The sequence below is a fragment of the Tachyglossus aculeatus genome, chromosome 7 (genome assembly GCF_015852505.1).
Source record: "Tachyglossus aculeatus isolate mTacAcu1 chromosome 7, mTacAcu1.pri, whole genome shotgun sequence".
NCBI classification, from domain to species: Eukaryota; Metazoa; Chordata; class Mammalia; order Monotremata; family Tachyglossidae; genus Tachyglossus; species Tachyglossus aculeatus.
Window position 1 is genome coordinate 12749959 of NC_052072.1, and position 21460 is coordinate 12771418.

Genomic DNA, 21460 nt, shown 5'->3' on the forward strand with positions numbered 1-21460 from the left:
TCCACCCCCCAAACCCCATTAATTGGACCTGACAACCCTCGATGGGCTGCGCCTTGGGCTAGTAATCATGTGGCGTTTTGGGAAGGGTAAACCAAGAGGCAGATCCTGCCCACAAACAGCAGAGTCTACCACAGGAGGCTGAGCAGTCGCAAATGCACGTAATCCATACGAATGGTCAATCAATCAATCAACTGGTGGCATTCACTGAATGCCTACTGTGTGCATAGTCTGGCACCTGTAAGAACGTGAATTTCTCTGAGGGAGTGGGGTAAGCGGTAGTCCTCTCTGGGGAGGTGGGAGAGGAGAGGAATTCAGGCTGTCCTACTCCTGGATGAGGCTGTGGCTGCAGCTGGCACAAGGGTGGGAAGGAAGTGTGAGGTGGCCATCCTCTCCTCCTCAGGACTTAGTCACCTGCCCTGCTCCTCTGAGAGTAAGTGTTGGGCCCAGAGTGCCAGCTGAGTAGAGAGGTTGGAGGGATGGAGAAAGGGAGCTGGAGAAGGCCGGTGACAAGCTCCCTTCAACAGGATTCGGTTCCTTCCTCCCTCACCTGGCAACCGTCACCGAGCCATTCAGAGCACTAAGACAGCTCTGAGTCGGCTCCTGGGGCCTCGGGGCTACAGGCCCAACTATTTATAGATGAGGTGCCATTTCCTGTCTTTCACCTCTTCTGGCTGAGGTTCTGAAGGCCCAAAATGAAGGTCTGGTGGTTGACCCAGCCTCTTTCTCCTGTCACATGAGCACAAACTCTGGAGGTGGGCGAGATGGGACAGCTACCCCTGAGGGGCTCTGGAGAAAGGGGGGCCAGCGTGGGACTGCATCCCCACCTAGGAGGACTCTGAAATCATGCCGTCCATTCATGTCCACCTAAATCTGCCCCAGGCTCGATCCTTGGACTGTGTCCAACCTAACTAGCTTGTACCTACTCCAGGGCTTAGTACAGTGCCCGGCACCTAGTAAGTGCTTAATAAATACCATATATCTATATAAATAAATCCTTCAGCCACAGCTGGTTTGGGACACGATTCTCACCTCTCTTCATTTCCTGAGCCCAGGCAGAATCTCACCTGCTCCTCAGTTATCTGCATGTAGAGGATGATGTAATAAATCAGCTCGGGCAAGGCTTTCTTCACGGTGCTTTTGAACTTGCTGTTTTCAAGCAAAGCATGGACAAACTCAAAAATGCTGAACACGAGGTTCTCAAAGCCCAGCACTTCACCTGAGGAGAGGTGGGTGAGAGGAGAAATCAACAACCAAAGAGCAGACTCAAAGAGAACTCAGGTGCCCGGGGCTGGAAAGGGACTATCATTCCTGGACCAAGATATGTTGGAAGAGGATAGAGGGCCACCAGATCAGACTGATCTTTTGGCAGAGGAGGAGAAGTTCCTCTTCTCTATGGCAAAAGCTGAAGTTACATTTCTGATTTGTCTTTTGGCCCGATGGCAACAGGGAGAGGAGGTGGAATAATCCCGGAGGTGGAATAATCCCGGAGGTGGAATAATCCCAAGGGAGGCTGGGTCTGATGCCAGCAAAGAGGCATCTGAGGAACAGATGAGGCCCAGCTGGGTTCCTCCAGGTCCCATCTCAACCACTTTCCAACTACAGCACCAATGCAGCCATGTCCCCCTGGCCAGAGGGATCCCCCCGACTCCCTGCCTTCAAATCCAGCCCAGTGGGACGAGATTTGCCAACAAGAGCCACGGACCATCAGGTTTTCTGCTTTGTCCTCTTTGTTCTCAGACTCAGCAACCCCGGCAGAGACACCCGCTAACCCCCGATTGCTGCATACCATCAGAATCCACAGGATCTTCCACTTCTTCCGTGTAATTCACTTCTGTCCTCACATAGGTACAAGGAGTTCAGGAGGAGCTTTCAAAATGTACAGATCAAAATGGCCGTTTGAACGAGAGGCTTCTAACATCCTCTATTCTCCCTTGCCACACCTCTTTCCGGGACACCCCTAGGCATCTGCCCTGCCCACGTTTGGGGCAAGGAGGCCTGTCCGGTCAGATGGTGCCCACGCCTGCCCTGGGCCCAGGCAGCGACCCGGCAGGGTGCCCTCAGAGAAAGGATATAAGGCAGCACTTTCCGTCAGGGTGTTCCAGACGATGGGGAGGATCTGCTGCATGGAAGACACCATGTGTTTGGGGAAGTTTTTCACCAGCGCTGTAACTGCCTGAAAGACAAAACAGAAAGCCCATAGTCAGTCGATGCCCTAGGCTTAACCAAAATTCCAGGAGGGTGAGGGTGGAAGGGGGCCAAATCCAAAACCGAGCCCCTGACACCTGCTGATGTTCAACATGTACAGCAAATGAGCAGCACCACAGAAACGATGGAAATTGCGTTACTACGTTCCCCAGGTTAAAAAAAAATGGACTCAAATATAAATGTTAAAAAAGTGATAAAATCCTTGATATAGTTACAAGATCAAATAGTAATGTATGTACCGCTAGCACTGAATTTGTTTTGAATATGCACACAGGTAAATATTTAATTTTGTAAGGGTTATCTTTCACATCCTAGTCAACAAAAATATTTTGCTAATATCAAATAGCAAAAAGGAAACAGCCGGCTGCGGAGATGGGCTTTTAGTCTCTCTAATTCAAGGGAAAATACTTCAAAGGTTGAGGGGGTGGGAAAAGAGAAAGATAGATAAAGCAAGGAGGCGTTTGTGCCCTGGTAATGTCAAGTGAAAGGGTGTTATGTGAAACACCACCATTAAAATTAAATTTATCACCCAAGACCGCTAAAAACAGTCAATCAAGAGTATTTATTGAGCGCTTACTCTCTGTAAAGCACTGTACTAAGCCCTTAGAAGAGCCCAACAGAGATAGGAGATGATCCTTGCCCTCCAGCTAAATGATGACTATCGAAGGGGGAGATCCTAGTAATTGCAATGGGGAAAGGCTACCGCAGAAACTCAAACAAGATGGAAAGTGACTAAGTGAGTTAACCCCGACGATGGACCGGCCTTGCTTATGAAAGTAGGGGGTAGAGGAGGGGAGGGAAAGGTAGAGTAGAACTAAATCAGGGTGTGCTGTGACAAAAATTACTGAACTATTTATCTTGACTCCTCTGTGCACAGTTTTGCATCTATCTGCTTCCCAGATTCCTATTCCCATACCTCTTGGGCAAGGAATAGGTCACTGTACTCTCCCAGGCTCTGAGGACAGTGTTCTACCCACAGTAAGTGTTCCATAATTTTGTGGACGGGAATGTGACTGTTTATTGTTACATCGTAGTCTTCCAAGCGTTTAGTACAGTACTCGACACACAGTAAGTGCTTGATATGATTGAATGAATAAACACCACTGATTGAGAAGCAGCATGGCTCAGTGGAAAGAGCCCGGGCTTGGGAGTCAGAGGTCATGGGTTCTAATACCAGCTCCGCGGCTTTGGGCAAGTCACTTAACTTCTCTGTGCCTCAGTTACCTCACCTGTAAAATGGGGATTAAGACTGTGAGCCCCACACGGGACAACCTGATCACCTTGCATCCTTCCCAGTGCTTAGAACAGTGCTTTGCACGTAGTAAGCACTTAACAAATACCATCATCATCGATTGATTCTTGGTTCTCAACTTCCCTAGTGCTTAGTGCAGTGCACTGTCCTAAATGGGCACTCAATAAATACTACCATTGGAGGTGCCTGAGAGTCCCCATTACTGATATTTCTGCTAAAGACGTGCAGGGGATTGGGTGGAGATAGTAGGGATGAAAAGAGTGTATGTATTCTGCAGTGTTTCGGTATTCTGCAGGCAGGGACCTGCAGGTCTTCCTGACAAGAGGCACACGCATGCCTGGTGAGGCCTGGGGGCGCGGGAAATCTTTACCCGCCTGCCCTGAAAAATAATCATCACAATGATAATTGCGGTACTTACTAACACTTACTAGGTGACTGTGCTAAGTGCTAGGGTTGGTGCAATACAATCAGATTGGACAGTCTCTGTCCATCACTCTTGGAGTGGTAGCTCACCTGTTCCAGCAGAAGGTTGGGACGAACAGGAGGTCAGAAGGAAGGATAATTAAAGGATACAGGGGAAACAAATTCTGTCTCGCTTCCTCAAACTGAGGACATTTTGCCCCTTGGTTTGGGAGTCAAAGAATCCAATCAATCAATGGTATTTATTGAGCACTTACTGTATGCAGAGAACTGTACTAAGCATTCATTCATTCAGTCGTATTTATTGAGCGCTTACTGTGTGCAGAGCACTGTACTAAGCGCTTGGGAAGTCCAAGTTGGCAACATATAGAGACGGTCCCTACCCAACAGTGGGCTCACAGTCTAGAAGGGGGAGACAGAGAACAAAACAAAACGTATTAACAAAATAAAATAAATAGAATATGTACAAGTAAAATAAATAAAATAAATAAATTAATTAATTAATAAATAAGAATAAGCCACCTCCCCAGCCTGGATTCCCTCATTTGGGTTCCCTCCTTGGGCAGAGGGAGGAGAAGCCCGGCCCCTGATTCCATCCTGAGCACGATCAAAGACACCAGATAATTCTAGGACTGTCTGTTGGGCAAAGCCTTAATGAAGGCACATCTCCCCCAGGAAGCCTTCCCGGACTGAGCCCTCCTCTCCTCTTCTCCCACTCCCTTCTGCGCCATTCATACTTGCTCCTTCATTCATCCTCCCTCCCTTCTCCGTGGCACATCTGTATATATCTGTAATTTATATCTACTTAAGCACTTGGGAGAGTACAACACAACAGAGTTGGTAGGCATAGTCCCTGCCTACAAGGAGCTTATGGAGGGCCTTCCACAAGAAGAAATGAAATGCCTTGTGTTTCAAACCCTTGCAATCATGACTAGCAGTTGCGTGAGAACCCAGATTAATCTAAGGACCTGGCAGTGAAGCCAAATCTCTGCTTGATTATCATTGCCATTAATTTACTCACTCCTGGCTAAGGAAGATGAAATACTCTTACTCTGATACTCCTGAACTTACAGTACATCCTTTTCTACCTGGACATTTTTGGGGCACACAGTGTCCTCCTTGGTGGTGGGCGGGGGTTGGGGGGCGGCGGGAGAGGGGAAAGGTTTAGGGCTCTCACAGACCGTGGGAGCTAGAGATACCAATTTTTTCCTTTTGAGCATGGGAGGTGAAAAGAAGGCAGGGATCCTCAGGTGGGGGTCGGGGGAAGGACTGGGAGGGACATGCAGCAGAGAGCTAATAGTCCAAAAAGCCACGATTAAGGACCCCTGCAGCCCTACCCAGAAACTCTCGAGTCTTTTCAGAGGCCTAACAGAGTCATGGGGGCCGCTGCCCTCGGGAGTGGGCACCGGGAGTGGGGACAATGAAAGGGACATCAATAATAACCATAGTAATAATGATAATTGTGGTATTTGTTAAGTGCTTACTAAGTGCCAAGCACTGGACTAAACGTTGGTGTGGAATCAAGCAAATCGGGTTGGACACAGTCCCTATCCCACATGGGGCCCATGGTCTCAATCCCCGTTTTACAGATGAGGTGACTGAGGCACGGATAAGTGAAATGATTTGCCCAAGGTCACACAACAGAGAAGTGGTGGAGCTGGGATGGACTCACCCCTCTTCCCAGTTAGAAAAGGGTCACAGTCTCTGACCCAGCCTTCAGGGGTGCAGTGCTCGGAGAGGAGGAGGACAGAGACTCACCTTCAGGACCTCCATCTTAAACCCGCTGTCTGACGTGGGGCCGTCTGGCATCTGGAGGGCCTGCACAAAGGCCTCAGTGAACTGCTGCACCACGGGAAAGATCAGGACTTTGGCCGCGCCCTGGAGGAAAGGAAGCAGAGCTGGTCAACTAAGGCCGGTCACACCTCAGGGGTACATGGGGAGGTTCTCGAACGCAGGGATGCTAGCTGTCATAATGCCACAGGGCTCCACCAAGCCCCACCCCATCGGGAGGGCCCCAGCTCCAGAGCTCCTGCTGACTTCAGCCTCTCGGTCCACCACCGAGAGGAATTCCCAGACAGCAACTTCCCCAGGACACCGGGCCTTAGAAAGCTGTTAGAGCCCCTGGGCTGGTTTCTCCTTGGGGACGTCAGCACCAATTAGGAGTGGGCGACTTTAGCTCCGTCATCATACAGCTTTGTCATCACAGGGGCCAGAAGAATCTGGTCTCCCAAACAGCGGGGCCTCTCCCAGCCCGAGAAAAACCAGCGTTTGCCACAGCTTGGTGACGAAATGGCCTGTCCCTGGCCTAGGCCCAGGCCCCTGGCCCCGACTCCCAGGGCCCGCTCACCTTCTCCAACTCCTCCATGTTGCAGATCATATGGGCACATGTGGTGAAAATCTCAACCGCTCGGGATCGGGTTCGAATTCCGTAAACCTGGAAGAGGGTGCCAGACTCAGTGGAGGGGAGAGAGAACAACTGCCACCCGCTTTAGAAATCCCATCTCCTCCAGGAGGCACCCCCCTAAACCTCCATCCCAGATTACTGCTTTCACTTCTCCCCAGGACATAATCTCCCCAACAATCACCTCAGCCCTTCCGGGTCAATCATCCCAAACACTTCCGCACATCCCTACTTCCACCCCCTAGCACTTAGGAAGCACTCACCCACCTATAAATGCACCACTTCTTCTTCCTTTTATTGGTAAATTCTTGCAATGTTTCTCTCCCCCACTACAGTGTAAGCTCCTTGAGGGCAGGGATCTAGTCTACTGTTCTATTATACTCTGCCACACGCTTAGTACAGTGCTGTGCACACAGCAGGGGCTCCATAAACCCTACTGACTGAGTGATTGAGCATTCGGCTCTCTACCTGGAACCCGGGCAGGTCAGAGAAGACGACAATCAACCACGTGAAGGAAATTCTGTCCTAACAAAAGACACAACACAATTTATCCTTTCCAGGGCCCAAGACACATGTCGCCTTCCCTGGTCACGGAACCCTAGAGCGGGAAAGTAGTAGCAGCAGCATTTACTGAGCACCCACTTGCACTGTACTAGACACTTGGGAAGTACAGAATAATGAAGCAACCTGTCCCTGCCTACAAGGCGCTTACCCTCTAACTAGAACATACTCCAATGTTCCCCCTATCTTCAAGACAGCGTTGCGACTAAATCATCCTGAACACCAGGTTGAAATGGAGGTGGCTGCCAAATGTCTTTAATACTTTTACGGACACAGATTCCACACTCTCCCTCAAAGGTATGCCCTAATGTAGAAATACTTAACTCCCCGATCACCAGAAAGTTCTTCGCTGCAGCTAAATGAAACTCTCGCTGCCATCCATTTCCTCCTGTTTGACCCCCCGGGGGCCTGAAGGACAAATTGCTAGCATTCTTCAAGTCAGAGACCTGAACCCAATCAAATTCCCCCTTGGTCCTTCCCTACTCCCCGGCCGATCAACCCTAATTCCTTTGCAACTCTGCCTCGGAATGTTTCTTTTCCCTTCTTTAGACAATTTCAGTTCTCTTCTCTAGATGCCCCCTCTCACCTCTCTGCAATTTTGTGGGGGGAAAAAAGTGCTGACAAAAACTGGGACCGGAAATGGGAAAGGCACCACACTCCTGGTTTCGGCAAAACGCTCACAACATCATCCAGATTCAGCCACAGACTGCATCATGGCACTCCGTGCCGGGGCTCACTGATGGTCACCACCTGGCCACCACTCCCACTCCTGCACCTCACCACCCCGGCGCCGAATCCACTTCTGAGGACCCGCCGGAGGGGTGGGCCGCCTGCCGTACCTCTGCCATCGTGAAGATCTTATACATCTCAGGGAGGATGACAGGGGCAACGAGTGGCATCTGAATATCGGTCACTTCGCGGGTGAACTCTACGAAGAAAGCAAGGGGCCCCCGATGTCCATATTTCGTTCCCAGGCTGAGGCTAGTGAAATAGTCACAAGTAGCTTCTTCCTGTCTTGTTTGGTTTCCACCCCCAACGCCTCCCCATTTGTTCAGTCTTGGGGGCCACCCCCAACCCCATGGTACTTATGTACATATCTTTAAATTGTATATTATAAATTAACTATTTATTCATACTAATCTCTGTCTCTCCCTTTGGACGGTAAGCTCACTACGGGCAAGGAACGTGTATGCTAATTCCCTTGTATTGTACTCTCCCATGCGCTTAGTACAGTGCTCTGCATATAGTAAGGGCTCAGTTAATATGTTTGATTGATTGGCTGACTTTCTGAGAAAGAGTAAGGAGCCCCCAAGGCCAGAGATGTCAGTGATGGGATTATTGTAGCGTATGGGGGAATAACAACATAACAACAACAATAATAATAATAACAATAATTGTGGTATTTGTTAAGCGCTTACTGTATGTCAGGCACTGTACTAACAGCTTGGGTAGATACAAGATAGTTGGGTTGGACCCAGTCTCAGTCCCAAAAGGCACCACAGTCTTAATCCCCATTTTACACATGAGGGAAACTATGACCCAGAGAAATGAAAACAGTGCAATGCTGCAAACAGTTCAGACAACTCAGGGGACCTGCTCAGGGTAGTCCCTAAGACCTTTTAACAAATATCTAAGTTTTGATTATCTGTTGTTTGAGGATTGTTAAGTGTTTATATGCTCCTGCCCTTTGGATCGGGGTTGATTTATGAAACCCATTGGAGTCTTGTTAGAATGATTATGACTGGTGCATCTGCCCTGCTGCGCTCATTCCCCTGCCCACAGGGCACAGCCCTGCACCCCGGCATGCTCATTCGCTTCCTGCTGACTAACTGGGGGAGGTAGGAATGGCCTCACTGTGAGCTGGAAGACTCCTGGGGGGGGAAAACCCTCAGGGGGAAGACTACCAGGGGAACCCTCCAGCCCTGAGCAGCACCCAGTCACCAGGCTGTGCCCGACCCTCCCCGAAATGAGGCCGCTGGTACCTGTGAGCACTCGCATGGCTCCGTGGACGGCCTTCAGATCCCCGCTCACCAGCATCTCCATCAGCAGGTTGAACAGCTGGGGCCAGGCCTCTGGCCAGTCCCAGTGGGCGATTGCCGACACCGCATAGGCCACGCTGGACCTCACTTTGCTGATCGACTCCCTCAGGCCGCTGGGAAGCAGCTCCCGGATGACGATTTTTGCCTGTGGAGGAAACGGTCCCCCGCTTTAGCCCCTGTGACCGTCAGCCCCACACTCAAGAGGGTCCCGAACGAGGTAATTCAGGAGCTTGTGCCGGAAGAGCAAGGCTTCGGACCGCTCAACTGGTGAGGTGGCAGGCCATATGAGCCATAGGGCAAGCTCTCCCAGGTCGCCTCAGTGCGTGGACAATCACAAAATGAGGACATGGCAGCGCTCCGCATTTCCGCGTCTGGTAAAGGGGTATAAGAACGCAGGTTGATTGGACGGTGCTTGTAGCCTCTGTGCAGAGGACACCATCTGGTCTGGGCCTGGCGCACCTGCTCGGTGTGACGGGGGCTACCGCACCCGAGACCAGCCCGAGTTAGGATGGGGAACTCAGGAGGTCGGTAACTGCCAGAGAGATTAACTACTGGAATGGGCTTGCCCCGAGGTGTGTGAGGGAAGGGATTAAGAGCAACTACATCTAAGTAGTAGCTGCAGGGAACTCAACTGAAGTGCTTGTCTGATTGTCTATCTAGACTGACTGTCACTTGGGGGTTCTCTTTCACTCTTGACTCAGGAATCCAAAATGAACTCTTCCGGAGGTCGGTCAGTGACAGCCCCTGCACATTTTTCCAGTACCCAAATTCTGCCCGTCCTCTAACAGCCTAGCACCCAGAGCACTGGGATGGGCACTCCCTACTCGCGGGGCCTTGTTCTCGTTTCTTGTCATTGACCCCTTGCTCCCATCCTCCCTGCTGCCTGGAACTCTTTCCCACTTCACATTTGGCAGGTACCGCTCTCATCTTCAAGGCCTTAAGAAAAAACAATCCCACCTACTCCAGGAAGCCTTCCTTGACTAATCCCTCATTCCCTGCCCACACACACTATTCTCCCTCTCAGCTGTTGCCTATACCCCAGGCTCTCTAAAGCCACTTTGATACTCACCCAACCCCCACGGCACTTATGTCCATATCCTTCTACTCTGTGGGTTCCCTTCCCTGTAATTTATTTAATGCTTGTCTCCCTCATAGATTCTAAACTCCTGATGGGAAGGAATCATGTCTTCCACGTCTACTGTATTGGATTTTTCCAAGCACTTAATAAGGTGCTCTGCACATGGTAAGTGCTCAATAAAGATCATTGACTGATTGAGACAGGAACAGCAAGCAATTCCCTGGGAAAGATCTCTGGTAGCAAGCAGAGTTCTTCCCTGACTCTCCTGGATAATAATAATAATGATAATAATAACTTATTTGTTAAGCACTTACTATGTGCCAGGCACTGTACGAAGCACTAGGGCAGACACAAGCAAATTGAGTTGGACACAGTCCCTGTCCCATGTGGGGCTGACATTTTCCAGATGAGGAAACTGAGGCACAGAAGTGAAGTGACTTGCCCAAGGTCGCACAGCAGACAAGTGGAGGAGCTGGGATTTGAACCCATGACCTTCCGACTCCCACGCTCTACCCATTCCGCCATGTACCAGTGGCTGCAACGGTGAAAGGGTGGGCCAGTTCCCCCAGCTCATCACACATTCATTCACTCAATCGTATTTATTGAGCGCTTACTGTGTGCAGAGCACTGTACTAAGTGCTTGGGAAGTACAAGTTGGCAACATATAGAGACGGTCCCTACCCAACAGCGGGCTCACAGTCTAGAAGGGGGAGACAGACAACAAAACAAAACATATTAACAAAATAAAATCAGTAGAATAAATATGTACAAGTAAAATAGAGTAATAAATATGTACAAGCATATATACATATACACACCTCTCCCCAGGTAGCCTTGACCACTGGCTTGTTTCCCAGGCTCCTGCCCACCTCCCCACTCCGCTGAAACTGGTTCTGGCCTATCGGGACCAACTGTCCCCCAGCTTCCCTCAGGGGAGAGAGACAGAGGGAACCTCCTCACCCTTTCCGTTGTCTCCGGTGGCCTGAACTTCTCTGACTGGGCACACCAGTGAGTCTCCACATACTGCTTCAGGATGACAGATGCCAGCTGGTGAGAGACAGAGACAGAGTCAGTGAGTAGGGGGGAGGGAGAGAGAGAAAGATACACCCCCCCCCCCCCCCCACAAGGGGAGTTGGCAGGTAGGAAAGGGTGTGTCTCCCACGACATGCATGCGTAAGGACTCCGTGTTTGCCCAGAAGTGCTCCCCAGCTCAGCTTGTTAAAGAGCTCCTGTTTTGCCATCAATATAAAGCCATCCCTACAGTCCTCCCCGAGAAAGAGGGGAGGGGGCGAAGACAGAGAGATGAAAGAACCTTCCACGCGTACTGTACTGACCTGCCGAATGGCCAAGGCCCCTTGGGGATCCACGGTCAGCTCTGCCAGGTGAACGCCAAACTCTGAAAGAGAAACCTTGAGGGTGAGCCCGGGGGCAGGCCGGGACCGTCAAAGCAAAGCAGGCAGACTGGGCCCTCGCGGCCTCAAAAATCTCCAATGGCTACCAATCAATCTGTGCATCAGGCAGAAACTCCTCACCCTGGGCTTCAAGGCTGTCCATCACCTCGCCCCCTCCTACCTCACCTCCTTTCTCTCCTTCTACAGCCCAGCCCGCACCCTCCGCTCCTCTGCCGCTAATCTCCTCACCGTGCCTCGTTCTCGCCTGTCCCGCCATCGACCCCCGGCCCACGTCATCCTCCGGGGCCTGGAATGCCCTCCCTCTGCCCATCCATCAAGCTAGCTCTCTTCCTCCCTTCAAGGCCCTACTGAGAGCTCACCTCCTCCAGGAGGCCTTCCCAGACTGAGCCCCTACCTTCCTCTCCCCCTCGTCCCCCTCTCCCTCCCCCCATCTTACCTCCTTCCCTTCCCCACAGCACCTGTATATATGTATATATATTTGTACATATTTATTACTATATTTATTTATTTATCTTACTTGTACATATCTATTCTATTTATTTTCTTTTGTTAGTATGTTTGGTTTTGTTCTCTGTCTCCCCCTTTTAGACTGTGAGCCCACTGTTGGGTAGGGACTGTCTCTATATGTTGCCAACTTGTACTTCCCAAGCGCTTAGTACAGTGCTCTGCACACAGTAAGCGCTCAATAAATACAACTGATTGATTGATTGATTGATTGAACAGTTTCAGGAAAAAGGCTCCTCCTTCCCAGAGAAAGGGCAGGTGGCCACCACTGGGGCAAGCGCTCCCGAGGTTCATTCATTCATTCAAATTTATTAAGCGCTTACTGCGTACAAGCAGTGTATTACGTGCTTGAGAGTGTAACAACAAACAGACATGCTCCCTGCCCACAACAAGCTTAGATTTAACTGTTTTCCAAAAATGAGCAATAGTTTCAAATATACAATTGAATGACAATGCAAGGTTAAAGACACTAATCCCGACTTGGTCACTTGTCTGCTGTGTGACCTTGGGCAAGTCTCTTCACTTCTCTGGGCCTCAGTTACCTCATCTGTAAAATGGGGATTGAGACTGTGAACCCCACATGGGACAGGGACTGTGTCCAACCTGATTTGCTTGTATCAACCCCAGTGCTTAGTACAGTGCCTGGCACATAGTTAAGCGCTTAACAAATACCGTCATTATTATACCCAAGCCTCAAAAGAATACCCAAAACACATTAATATCTTTTAAATACATGATGCCAACACTACTATAAAAACAAATGAATCAAAATGAAAAGAAGACAGTGCTCTCTTTACTCCTTGCAGTATGAAAAATGGAAATAGGAATCCTTATTCTCGGTGGACTGCAGCCCAGACACCCTAGACTACGTATGCCATGTCCCTAAATATCTAGACCTGGGAGATGGCTCCAGGTCTTAGGGAGAGGAAGAGGACAAACCAACACCTTTGGGAACCAACTTGCGGATAAATCTTGATGGGTTTCCGGAGTCTAGATCCAAACTAGGTCATCCTCTGACCCAATCACCTCTTGCTTCTTAATCATTTGGGGGCAGAGAAAGAAAAAAAAACAAGCCTGGAAAACTGGCTTCGAAGATGCATGGAGCACAAGTAGGAACTTTTCAGGCCCAAAGAGCTGTTTATCGAGGGTCTAATGCCAGGACTAGGCGAGAATGGCCCCATCGCTCGCCAACAGTGCCAAACAATGGGAACACATGGCCTAGTGATAGAGCACGAGCCTGGGAGTAAAAAGGACCAGGATTCTAATCCCAGCTCCACTACTTGTCTGTTGTGTGACCCTGGGCAAGACACTTACCTCCTGTGTTTCTCAGTTACCTACCTGTAAAATGGGGATTAAGATTGTGAGCCCCATGTGAGACAGGGACTGTGTCCAACCTGACTATTTGTTAATTTTTCCCAGAGCTTAGTTCACTGACTGGCCTACATTAAGGTAGTAAGCACTTAAAAACCCCTCCCACCCTGACAAAAAAGCAGTGACAACGGCAGAATGGGCAGGCTGGGAGAAGGTGACACCTGTGGAAAAGGAAATCTAAGGGACTAAAGAAGCCGGTCTTTAGTTTAAACCTCCATTTAAAATCATGAGGGCACAGACACACGATAGAAGGGGTAGAGTTATTCTGGCACTCAGGGAAAACCATCCAGTCACCAAAAGCTTCAGAATGAAGACAACTAAGTTTGGGTGTTTACATCCCATACCGAATGGACTGAAATGAGAAGGTTGTCTGGGAGGGAGTCGCCAACCAGAAAGCAGAGTCTAAAGATAGCACCTGAAACGGGCACAGCCTCTGGAGCCCCTCTGGGCAGAGTGGCCCAATGCCTAGGAGGCTAGGACTTATGTTTGCTGCAGCAAGAAAAAGAATGGGACAAGTAGGTAAGTTTACCCAAGACTGGGACTGCAAAGTCAGTCAAAGCCACCACCTGCTCCATTCTCAGATCTCTGCTTTTGTGTAGTAGTAAAGGTCTTGAGCATCCACCAGATGAAATGCTCTATCCTAAGCATGTGGAAAGTAATAATAATGGTATTAGTTAAGCTCTTTCTATGTGTCAAGCACTGTTCTAAGTTCTGGGGTATCTACAAGGTAATCAGCAAGTGACACATTTCCTGCCCACAAGGAACTTACACTCTGATGAGGGGGTGACTGACAGGCAGAAGTATGTACCAACAAATATATATAAATATATACAAATTTACAAATGAGTAGCAGCACAGCCTGAAGGAAAGCGCACGGGCCTGAGAGTCAGGTGACCTGGGTCCTAACCCCAGCTCTGTCACTTGCCTGCCGTGTGGTCTTGGGCAAGTCACTTCAGTTCTCTCAGCCTCAGTTTCCTCATCTGTAAAATAAGGGTTCAATACCTGTTCTCCCTCCTATCTAGACTGTGAGTTCGATACTTGATGGGGACCATGTCCAACTTAATTATCTTCTATCTACTCTAGCACTCAGTACAGTGCTCGGCACATGACTAACCCTTAAATAACTCAATTACTATCACTAGCAATCAAAATAAATAATAATGTCCAGTTGAAGAAACTTATGTGCATAAATGCTGAAGAAGTAAATGAGTAGGTAATAATAATAATAATAATAATGGTATTTGTTAAGGAGTTTCTATGTGTCAAGCAGTGTTATAGGTTCTGGAGTATCTACAACGTAATCAAGTTGTCCTACGTGGGGTTCACAGTCTTCATCCCCATTTTACAGATGAGGAAACTGAGGCACAGAGAGGTGAGGAAAGAGCCCAGGCTTGGGAGTCAGAGGTCATGGGTTCTTATCCTGGCTCCGCCACTTGTCAGCTGTGTGACTTTGGGCAAGTCACAACTTCTCTGTTACTCAGTTACTTCATCTGTAAATTGGGGATTAAGACTCTGAGCCCCAGCTGGGGCAACCTGATAACCTTGTATCTCTCCCAGCGATAAAAACAATGCTTGGCATATAACAAGCGCTTATCAAATACCATCATTTCTTCTAGAATGTGAGCCTGTTGTTGGGTAGGGATGGTCTCTGTTGCTGAACTGTACTTTCCAAGCGCTTAGTACAGTGCTCTGCACACAGTAAGTGCTCAATAAATACGATTGAAATGAATGAATGAATGAAGTGACTTGCCCAAGATCACAAAGCAGATGAGTAGTGGAGGCAGGATTAGAACCCACACCCTCTGACTCCCAAGCCTGTGCTCCTGCCACTATGCCACGCCGCTTCTCACAGGTACATAAGGGAAGCTGGGAATTAATCACAAAAGGCAGGTTGAAGGAGGCGGGCTTTCAATTTGGGGGAAAAGCTGCGTGGTCTGATGGAGTTGAGGGGGGACGAGAGAGTGCTAAGCCAAAGGCATGGAGTGAGCAAGGGCTGGAGGTGGGAAAGTCGAGGTCAAGGTAAGGTTCGGAGACTGGGTTGACAGGAGGGAAGGAAGGCCAGGGTGGGTTGGGAGGAGCAGGTGAAGATAACAGAGCCTCGCAGCCAACCATGTGGCGTTTTTGCTGGATGTGGAGGGACCCGCGGAGCCAGTGCAAGGCTTCGAAAGGCAAGGAGATGTGAGCCGAGTGACACTTCAGGAAGATGATTCCTTGCAGCGACCCGTAGGACAGACCGGAGGGGGGGGAAGCTGGAAGCGGGGAGGCCAGCGAGGAGGCCAATATAATAAGCCAGCCCCGCGGTGACCCTAACTTGCACCAAAGCGGCAGCCGGTTGAAGAGGAAGGGGTGGATTTGGGAATGTCCTAGATATCTAAATTCAAGGAGCTGGCGGAACAACCAAGTGGAGATGTCCCGGAGGCAAGAGGGAGGTGAGGGACTGCGGGTGAAATGACAGGTCAGGACTAGAGGGGGTAGACTCATCCGTGAAGAGGTGGTGGCTGAAGCCAGAGGCGAGTGAATGAGCTCCCAGAGAGTGTGGGGGCCCAGGGAGAAGAGTGAGGGAGCCTCATGGGGTACCTGCAGTTAAGGGAAGAGAGGCGTAAGAGAAGCCAGGGAACCGAGAGAGGATGGGCGGTCAGAGAAGCAGGAAGAGAACCAAGCTACGGCACTACCATCCTTCCCGTCTCACAAGCCCGCAATCTTGGTGTCATCCTCGACTCCGCTCTCTCGTTCACCCCACACATCCAATCCGTCACCAAAACCTGCTGGTCTCACCTCCGCAACATCGCCAAGACCCACCCTTTCTTCTCCATCCAAACCATTACCTTGCTGGTTCAATCTCTCATCCTGTCTCGACTGGATTACTGCATCAGCCTCCTCTCTGATCTCCCATCCTCCGGTCTCTCCCGACTTCAGTCTATACTTCACTCTGCTGCCCGGATTATCTTTGTACAGAAACATTATGGGCATGTCACTCCCCTCCTCAAAAATCTCCAGGGGCTGCCTGTCAATCTACAAATTAAGCAAAAACTCCTCACTCTTGGCTTCAAGGCTGTCCGTCACCTCGCCCCCTCCTACCTCACCTCCCTTCTCTCCTCCAGCCCAGCTCGCACCCTCTGCTCCTCTGCCACTAACCTCCTCACTGCACCTCGTTCTCACCTGTCTCACCGTCGACCCCCGACCCACGCCATCCCCCTGGCCTGGAATGCCCTCCCTCCACACATCCGCCAAGCTAGCTCTCTTCCTCCCTTCAAAACCCAACTGAGAGCTCACCTCCTCCAGGAGGCCTTCCCAAACTGAGCCCCCTTTTTCCTCTCCTCCTCCCCATCCCCCCCACCCTACTCCTTTCCAGCCCCCACAGCACTTGTATACATTTGCACAGATTTATTACTCTATTTATTTTACTTGTACATATTTACTATTCTATTTTGTTAATGATGTGCATATAGCTTTAATACTATTTGTTCTGATGATTTTGACACCTGTCTACGTCTTGTTTTGTTGTCCGTCTCCCCCTTCTAGACTGTGAGCCCACTGTTGGGTGGGGACCATCTCTATATGTTGCCAACTTGTACTTCCAAAGCGCTTAGGACAGTGCTCTGCACACAGTAAGCGCTCAATAAATACGACAATGTATGAATGAATGAATCAGAAAAAACCACGGCACTTCAAGGAGGGAGTGTCCCACAGTGTCAGAGGTGGCCGTGGGGTGGAGGAGGATAAGCCCGCTGTTGGGTAGGGACCGTCTCTATGTGTTGCCGACTTGTACTTCCCAAGCGCTTAGTAGAGTGCTCTGCACACAGTAAGCACTCAATAAATATGATTGATTGAATGAATGAATGGGGGTCTGCTGCAGGGATGGGGTGGAAGTGGGGTCTGCTGCAGGAATGGGGGTGGAAGTGGGGTCTGCTGCAGGAATGGGGGACTGTGAGCCCACTGTTCGGTAGGGACCGTCTCTATACGTTGCCAACTTGTACTTCCCAAGTGCTTAGTACAGTGCTCTGCACACAGTAAGCGCTCCATAAATACAACTGAATGAATGAATGACAAGGTAGAGCCCAGTGGATTTGGCTTTGAGAAGGTCAATGGTGACCTCAGAGAGTGCAGCATCAGTGGAGAGTTAATACTTGCCAAAGACCCCACCTCCACTGACCCCCTAGCCCAGTCCCCCACTACTTCTGTAGTGGCTGGGTTGTGAGATCTCCCAACAGGGCCACAATTCCACCGAGGCCGCCTGTGTTCATTAACCACAGTGCATCCCTAGCCTCCCAAGCAACTTGGCTCCGGGATGGGTCCCTGGCGCTTTGCTCGTGGAAGCAGCGTATTCTGGGGCCCTAACGGAGAAGCAGCATGGCCTAGTGGATACAGCATGAGTCTGGGAGTCAGAAGGACCTGGGTTCTAATCCCGGTTCTGCCACTTGTCTGCTGCGTGACCTTGAGCAAGTCACTTCACTTTTCTAGGTCTCAGTTACCTCACTTGTAAAATGGGGATTGAGACTGTGAGCCACATGTGGGACAGGGACCATGTCCAACCCGATTTACTTGTGTCCACCCCAGCACTTAGTACATTACCTGGCACACAGTGAGCACTTAAATACCACAATTATTATTATTATTATTATTATTATTATTAATATTAACCATCCTAATGAGGAGACTTGAGGAGAAAAAGGATGACGAGAAAAGTACGCAGGCTTGCCCCACTCCGACAGAAATTCAGGGGCTCACACCACCCCTGGGCTCCTCAAGTGCTTCAGTTGCAGCAGGAAGGGAAAACGATCTGAGGGACCACCGTTAAGCATTTCGGCCCCCGCAGGTTCACCTCTTCCTTCGGATGGTGGGGCACCAAGCAGCGTGTCTCAATGGCAAGAGCCCGGGCTTTGGAGTCAATGGTCATGGGTTCGAATCCCGGCTCCACCAATTGTCAGCTGTGTGGCTTTGGGCGAGTCACTTAACTTCTCTGTGCCTCAGTTACCTCATCTGTAAAATGGGGATTGACTGTTAGCCCCCCATGGGACAACCTGATCACCGTGTAGCTTCCCCAGCGCTTAGAACAGTGCTTTGCACATAGTAAGCGCTTAACAAACGCCATCATTATTATTATTATTATTATTATTAACCTGAGGGCCACCCCAGTTGGTCTCCCCAGTAAGTGGAGGCTCCCTAGAGCCAAGAGCAAGAAGTCTTGGATGAGCTGGAACTTACGGCCCTGGAGAAATCATCACGAGGCGGGGTTGGGCCGAGGAAGCGTCATTTGCCTGTCACTGAAACCTTGCCAATGAGGTGGAGAGATGATGGCCCAACCTGGGAACCATGCGGGCTCTTGGAGAAGTTTCTCCAATGGCCTGGAATGCCCTCCCTCCGCACATCTGCCAAGCTAGCTCTCTTCCTCCCTTCAAGACCCTAAAGAGAATTCACCTCCTCCAGGAGGCCTTCCTGGACTGAGCCCCCTCCTTCCTCTCCCCCTCCTCCCCCCCATCACCCCCCGCCTTACCTCCTTCCCCTCCTCACAGCACCTGTATATATGTACATACGTTTGCACGTATTTATTACTCTATTTATTTTATTTGTACATAGTTACTCTATTTTATTTTGTTAATATGTTTTGTTCTCTGTCTCCCCCTTCTAGACTGTGAGCCCACTGTTGGACAGGGACCATCTATATATGTTGCCAACTTGTACTTCCCAAGCGCTTAGTACAGTGCTCTGCACACAGTAAACGCTCAATAAATACGATTGAATGAATGAATGAAAGTCCCTTGTGGGCAACCGCTGAGGCCTGAGAATGCGCTCCCTTCAGAACCACCACCACCAGCAGTTCCCTCCAGAGAGGTGGCGGCGTGGGATCTCGGCCTGTATTTCTTTCTTTCTTTCTCCCCCAGACCTAGCTCAGCTCTGGGGGGGGCGGCGGCCCGGCCAGCGATCCGCTACCAGGAGCAGATGTGCAGCAAGAGAGAACCCCGATGATGGCCGGTTAGCGACCAACTGACTGTCCAAGGCTTTGGCAGCCTCACGCTACTCCCCAAACTACCTTGTGATCCCTTCTGGTCGCTTGGCTTCACATGTCCTGGTGACTTGTTTGGGAGTGGGGACTGTGCAGTGCTGGTCATTGCCCTTGCCAATGTGCCTGAGACCAGCCCAAGGAGGAACAGCCTAGAACCCAGCCAACCCCCTGCACCTGCCTTGACCATTTTCACTTCATCTGGCCCCTTGCACTATGTATACCAGAAAGGATCTCTCAGCTACAAAGAAACAACTTGGGTGCTGGGGTCAGCGCAATCCCCACTTAGATGGGGGATAGGGCAGGGATGGGCAGGGAATGTGTCTGTTATATTATTCTCTCCAAAGTGCTTAGTACAGTGCTCTGTAAACAGTAAGCATTCAATGAATGTGACTGACTGACTGACTGACATCCTCCCTCTGGCACGGAACTCCCTCCACCATCATAACTGACTGCCCACCACTCTCCCCACATTCAAAATTCTCCTAAAATCACTTCTCCAAAAGGCCGCCCTCATTTCCTCTACACCCTCTTCCTTCTGCATCATCTCTGCACTTGAATTTAACACCCTTGAAGTACTTGCTATTCACTCAGCATTAATCCTCAGCATTTATGTCCATATCCTTATATCCTACCATTTCCCTTATCTGTATCTTGTCCGTATTCTGTAGAAGTCTGTCTTTCCCTCTAGGCTGTACGCTCTTCTTGGGCAGGGATCGTATCTACCAACACTGCTGCATTGTACTCTCCCTAGTGTTTGGTACAGTGCTCCGTGCACAGGCGGTGCTCAATAAATACCACTAATCGGCTGATAACTGATGTGAAAGTATTTTGGGGAACAAAGTGCTACAGAATTTTAAGGTAATAACGTATACGTGCACGAACACACATGGGCGCAGGTGGGGAGGGAGGAGAATGGTAGTTCTAAGGAGCCCCATGCTAAGAAATAAAGGCACAAGAGGAGGCTTAATGGATTGCCTGGCTCCGAAGTCACCCTATATATCTGAGGAGGCCATACAGCTATTTATTCTGATGGTTTTGACACCTGTCTACATGTTTTGTTTTGTTGTCTGTCTCCCCCTTCTAGACTGTGAGCCCGCTGTTGGGTAGGGACCATCTCTATATGTTGTCGACTTGTACTTCCCAAGCGCTTAGTACAGTGCTCTGCACAGAGTAAGTGCTCAATAAATATGATTGAATGAATGAAAGAAGAATCAAACTCCCATGTCCTGCCTCCCACTTATCCAAAGAGCTTTCAAACGGATCCGGGAGGTAGCTGCTCACTGCTGACTTCTGTTTAAAGGAAGGAACGCCTGCCATGCAATAATAATAATAATAACAATAATATTGTTAAGGGCTTCCTATGTGCCAGGCACTGTTCTCAGCACTGGGGTAGAAACAAAGTAATCAGATTGTCCCATGTGGGGCTCACAGTCTTAATCCACATTTTACAGATGATGTAACGGAGGCACAGAGAAGTTAAGCCCAAAGTCACACAGCTGACAAGTGGCGGAGCCGAGATTAGAACCCACGACCTCTGACTCCCAAGCCTATGCTCTTTCAACTAAGCCACGCTGCTTGGTGATTCCTGACCACAGGTCACCCAGTCTTTTCTGGAAGACCAAATGAAGATTTTGGGCATCCCTCAGTTCTGCATGATGGAGTAGGCTGCTATCTCATAAGTCTCCCATTTCAGTAGAAGCAGGGTGAGGTGGGACTCCTGGTCAGAACTACTGACTGATTGATTCATTCATTCTTGAGCACTTACTGTGCGCAGACCACTGTACTCAGTGCTTGGAAAGCACAATACAGAAATAGAGATAATCCCTGCCCACAACGGGTTTACAGTCTTGGTGGGGGGAGTGGTGACAGACATCAGAACGAGTAAACAGGCATCAATATAAATAAGTCCCTCTGGCTATCTCTACCCCAACCCCCCATAAATTTGGATTAAAAAACTGGTCAAGGCTGTTTCCACTCCTCCTTGTAGAATTGGAGTTTTAAGCCAAAATCCCCTCCCGTTCTGTTTGGAGTCAGCCAGGCCATTGGGAAGTTCCCCATCCTGCAACAGTTAGATGAGGTCGACATTTCTTTAACTAGTGACCTATGGAGCTCTCAATGGCTGGGACCAACTGCCGGCTCCTCTCAGACGCTGCTCATGCCCTTCTCCCGCTCCTGAGGTTGTCACCGGTTTCCTTCAAATTTTCTTGTCTCCA

The 21460-nt window shown here is 49.8% G+C and overlaps 1 protein-coding gene across 2 annotated transcripts in view; it reads right to left on the reverse strand.

The window, feature by feature from the left end:
• IPO9 (importin 9) overlaps positions 1–21460 on the reverse strand; it is a 56984-nt gene that overhangs the window by 20796 nt on the left and 14728 nt on the right. The window contains exons 1-10 of one of the 2 annotated variants that reach the window (XM_038749159.1): positions 13773–13854; positions 11291–11352; positions 10917–11003; positions 8822–9023; positions 7679–7767; positions 6225–6311; positions 5636–5755; positions 2073–2173; positions 1787–1845; positions 1065–1216 (exon numbers count right to left, since the gene is read on the reverse strand). In XM_038749159.1, coding sequence (XP_038605087.1) covers positions 1065–1216; positions 1787–1845; positions 2073–2173; positions 5636–5755; positions 6225–6311; positions 7679–7767; positions 8822–9023; positions 10917–11003; positions 11291–11352; positions 13773–13818 — 1005 coding nt within the window. In that variant the 5' untranslated portion in view covers positions 13819–13854. Of the gene's footprint in view, positions 1–1064; positions 1217–1786; positions 1846–2072; positions 2174–5635; positions 5756–6224; positions 6312–7678; positions 7768–8821; positions 9024–10916; positions 11004–11290; positions 11353–13772; positions 13855–21460 lie in introns of those variants that run through there. The other variant, XM_038749158.1, reaches the window with a different exon arrangement.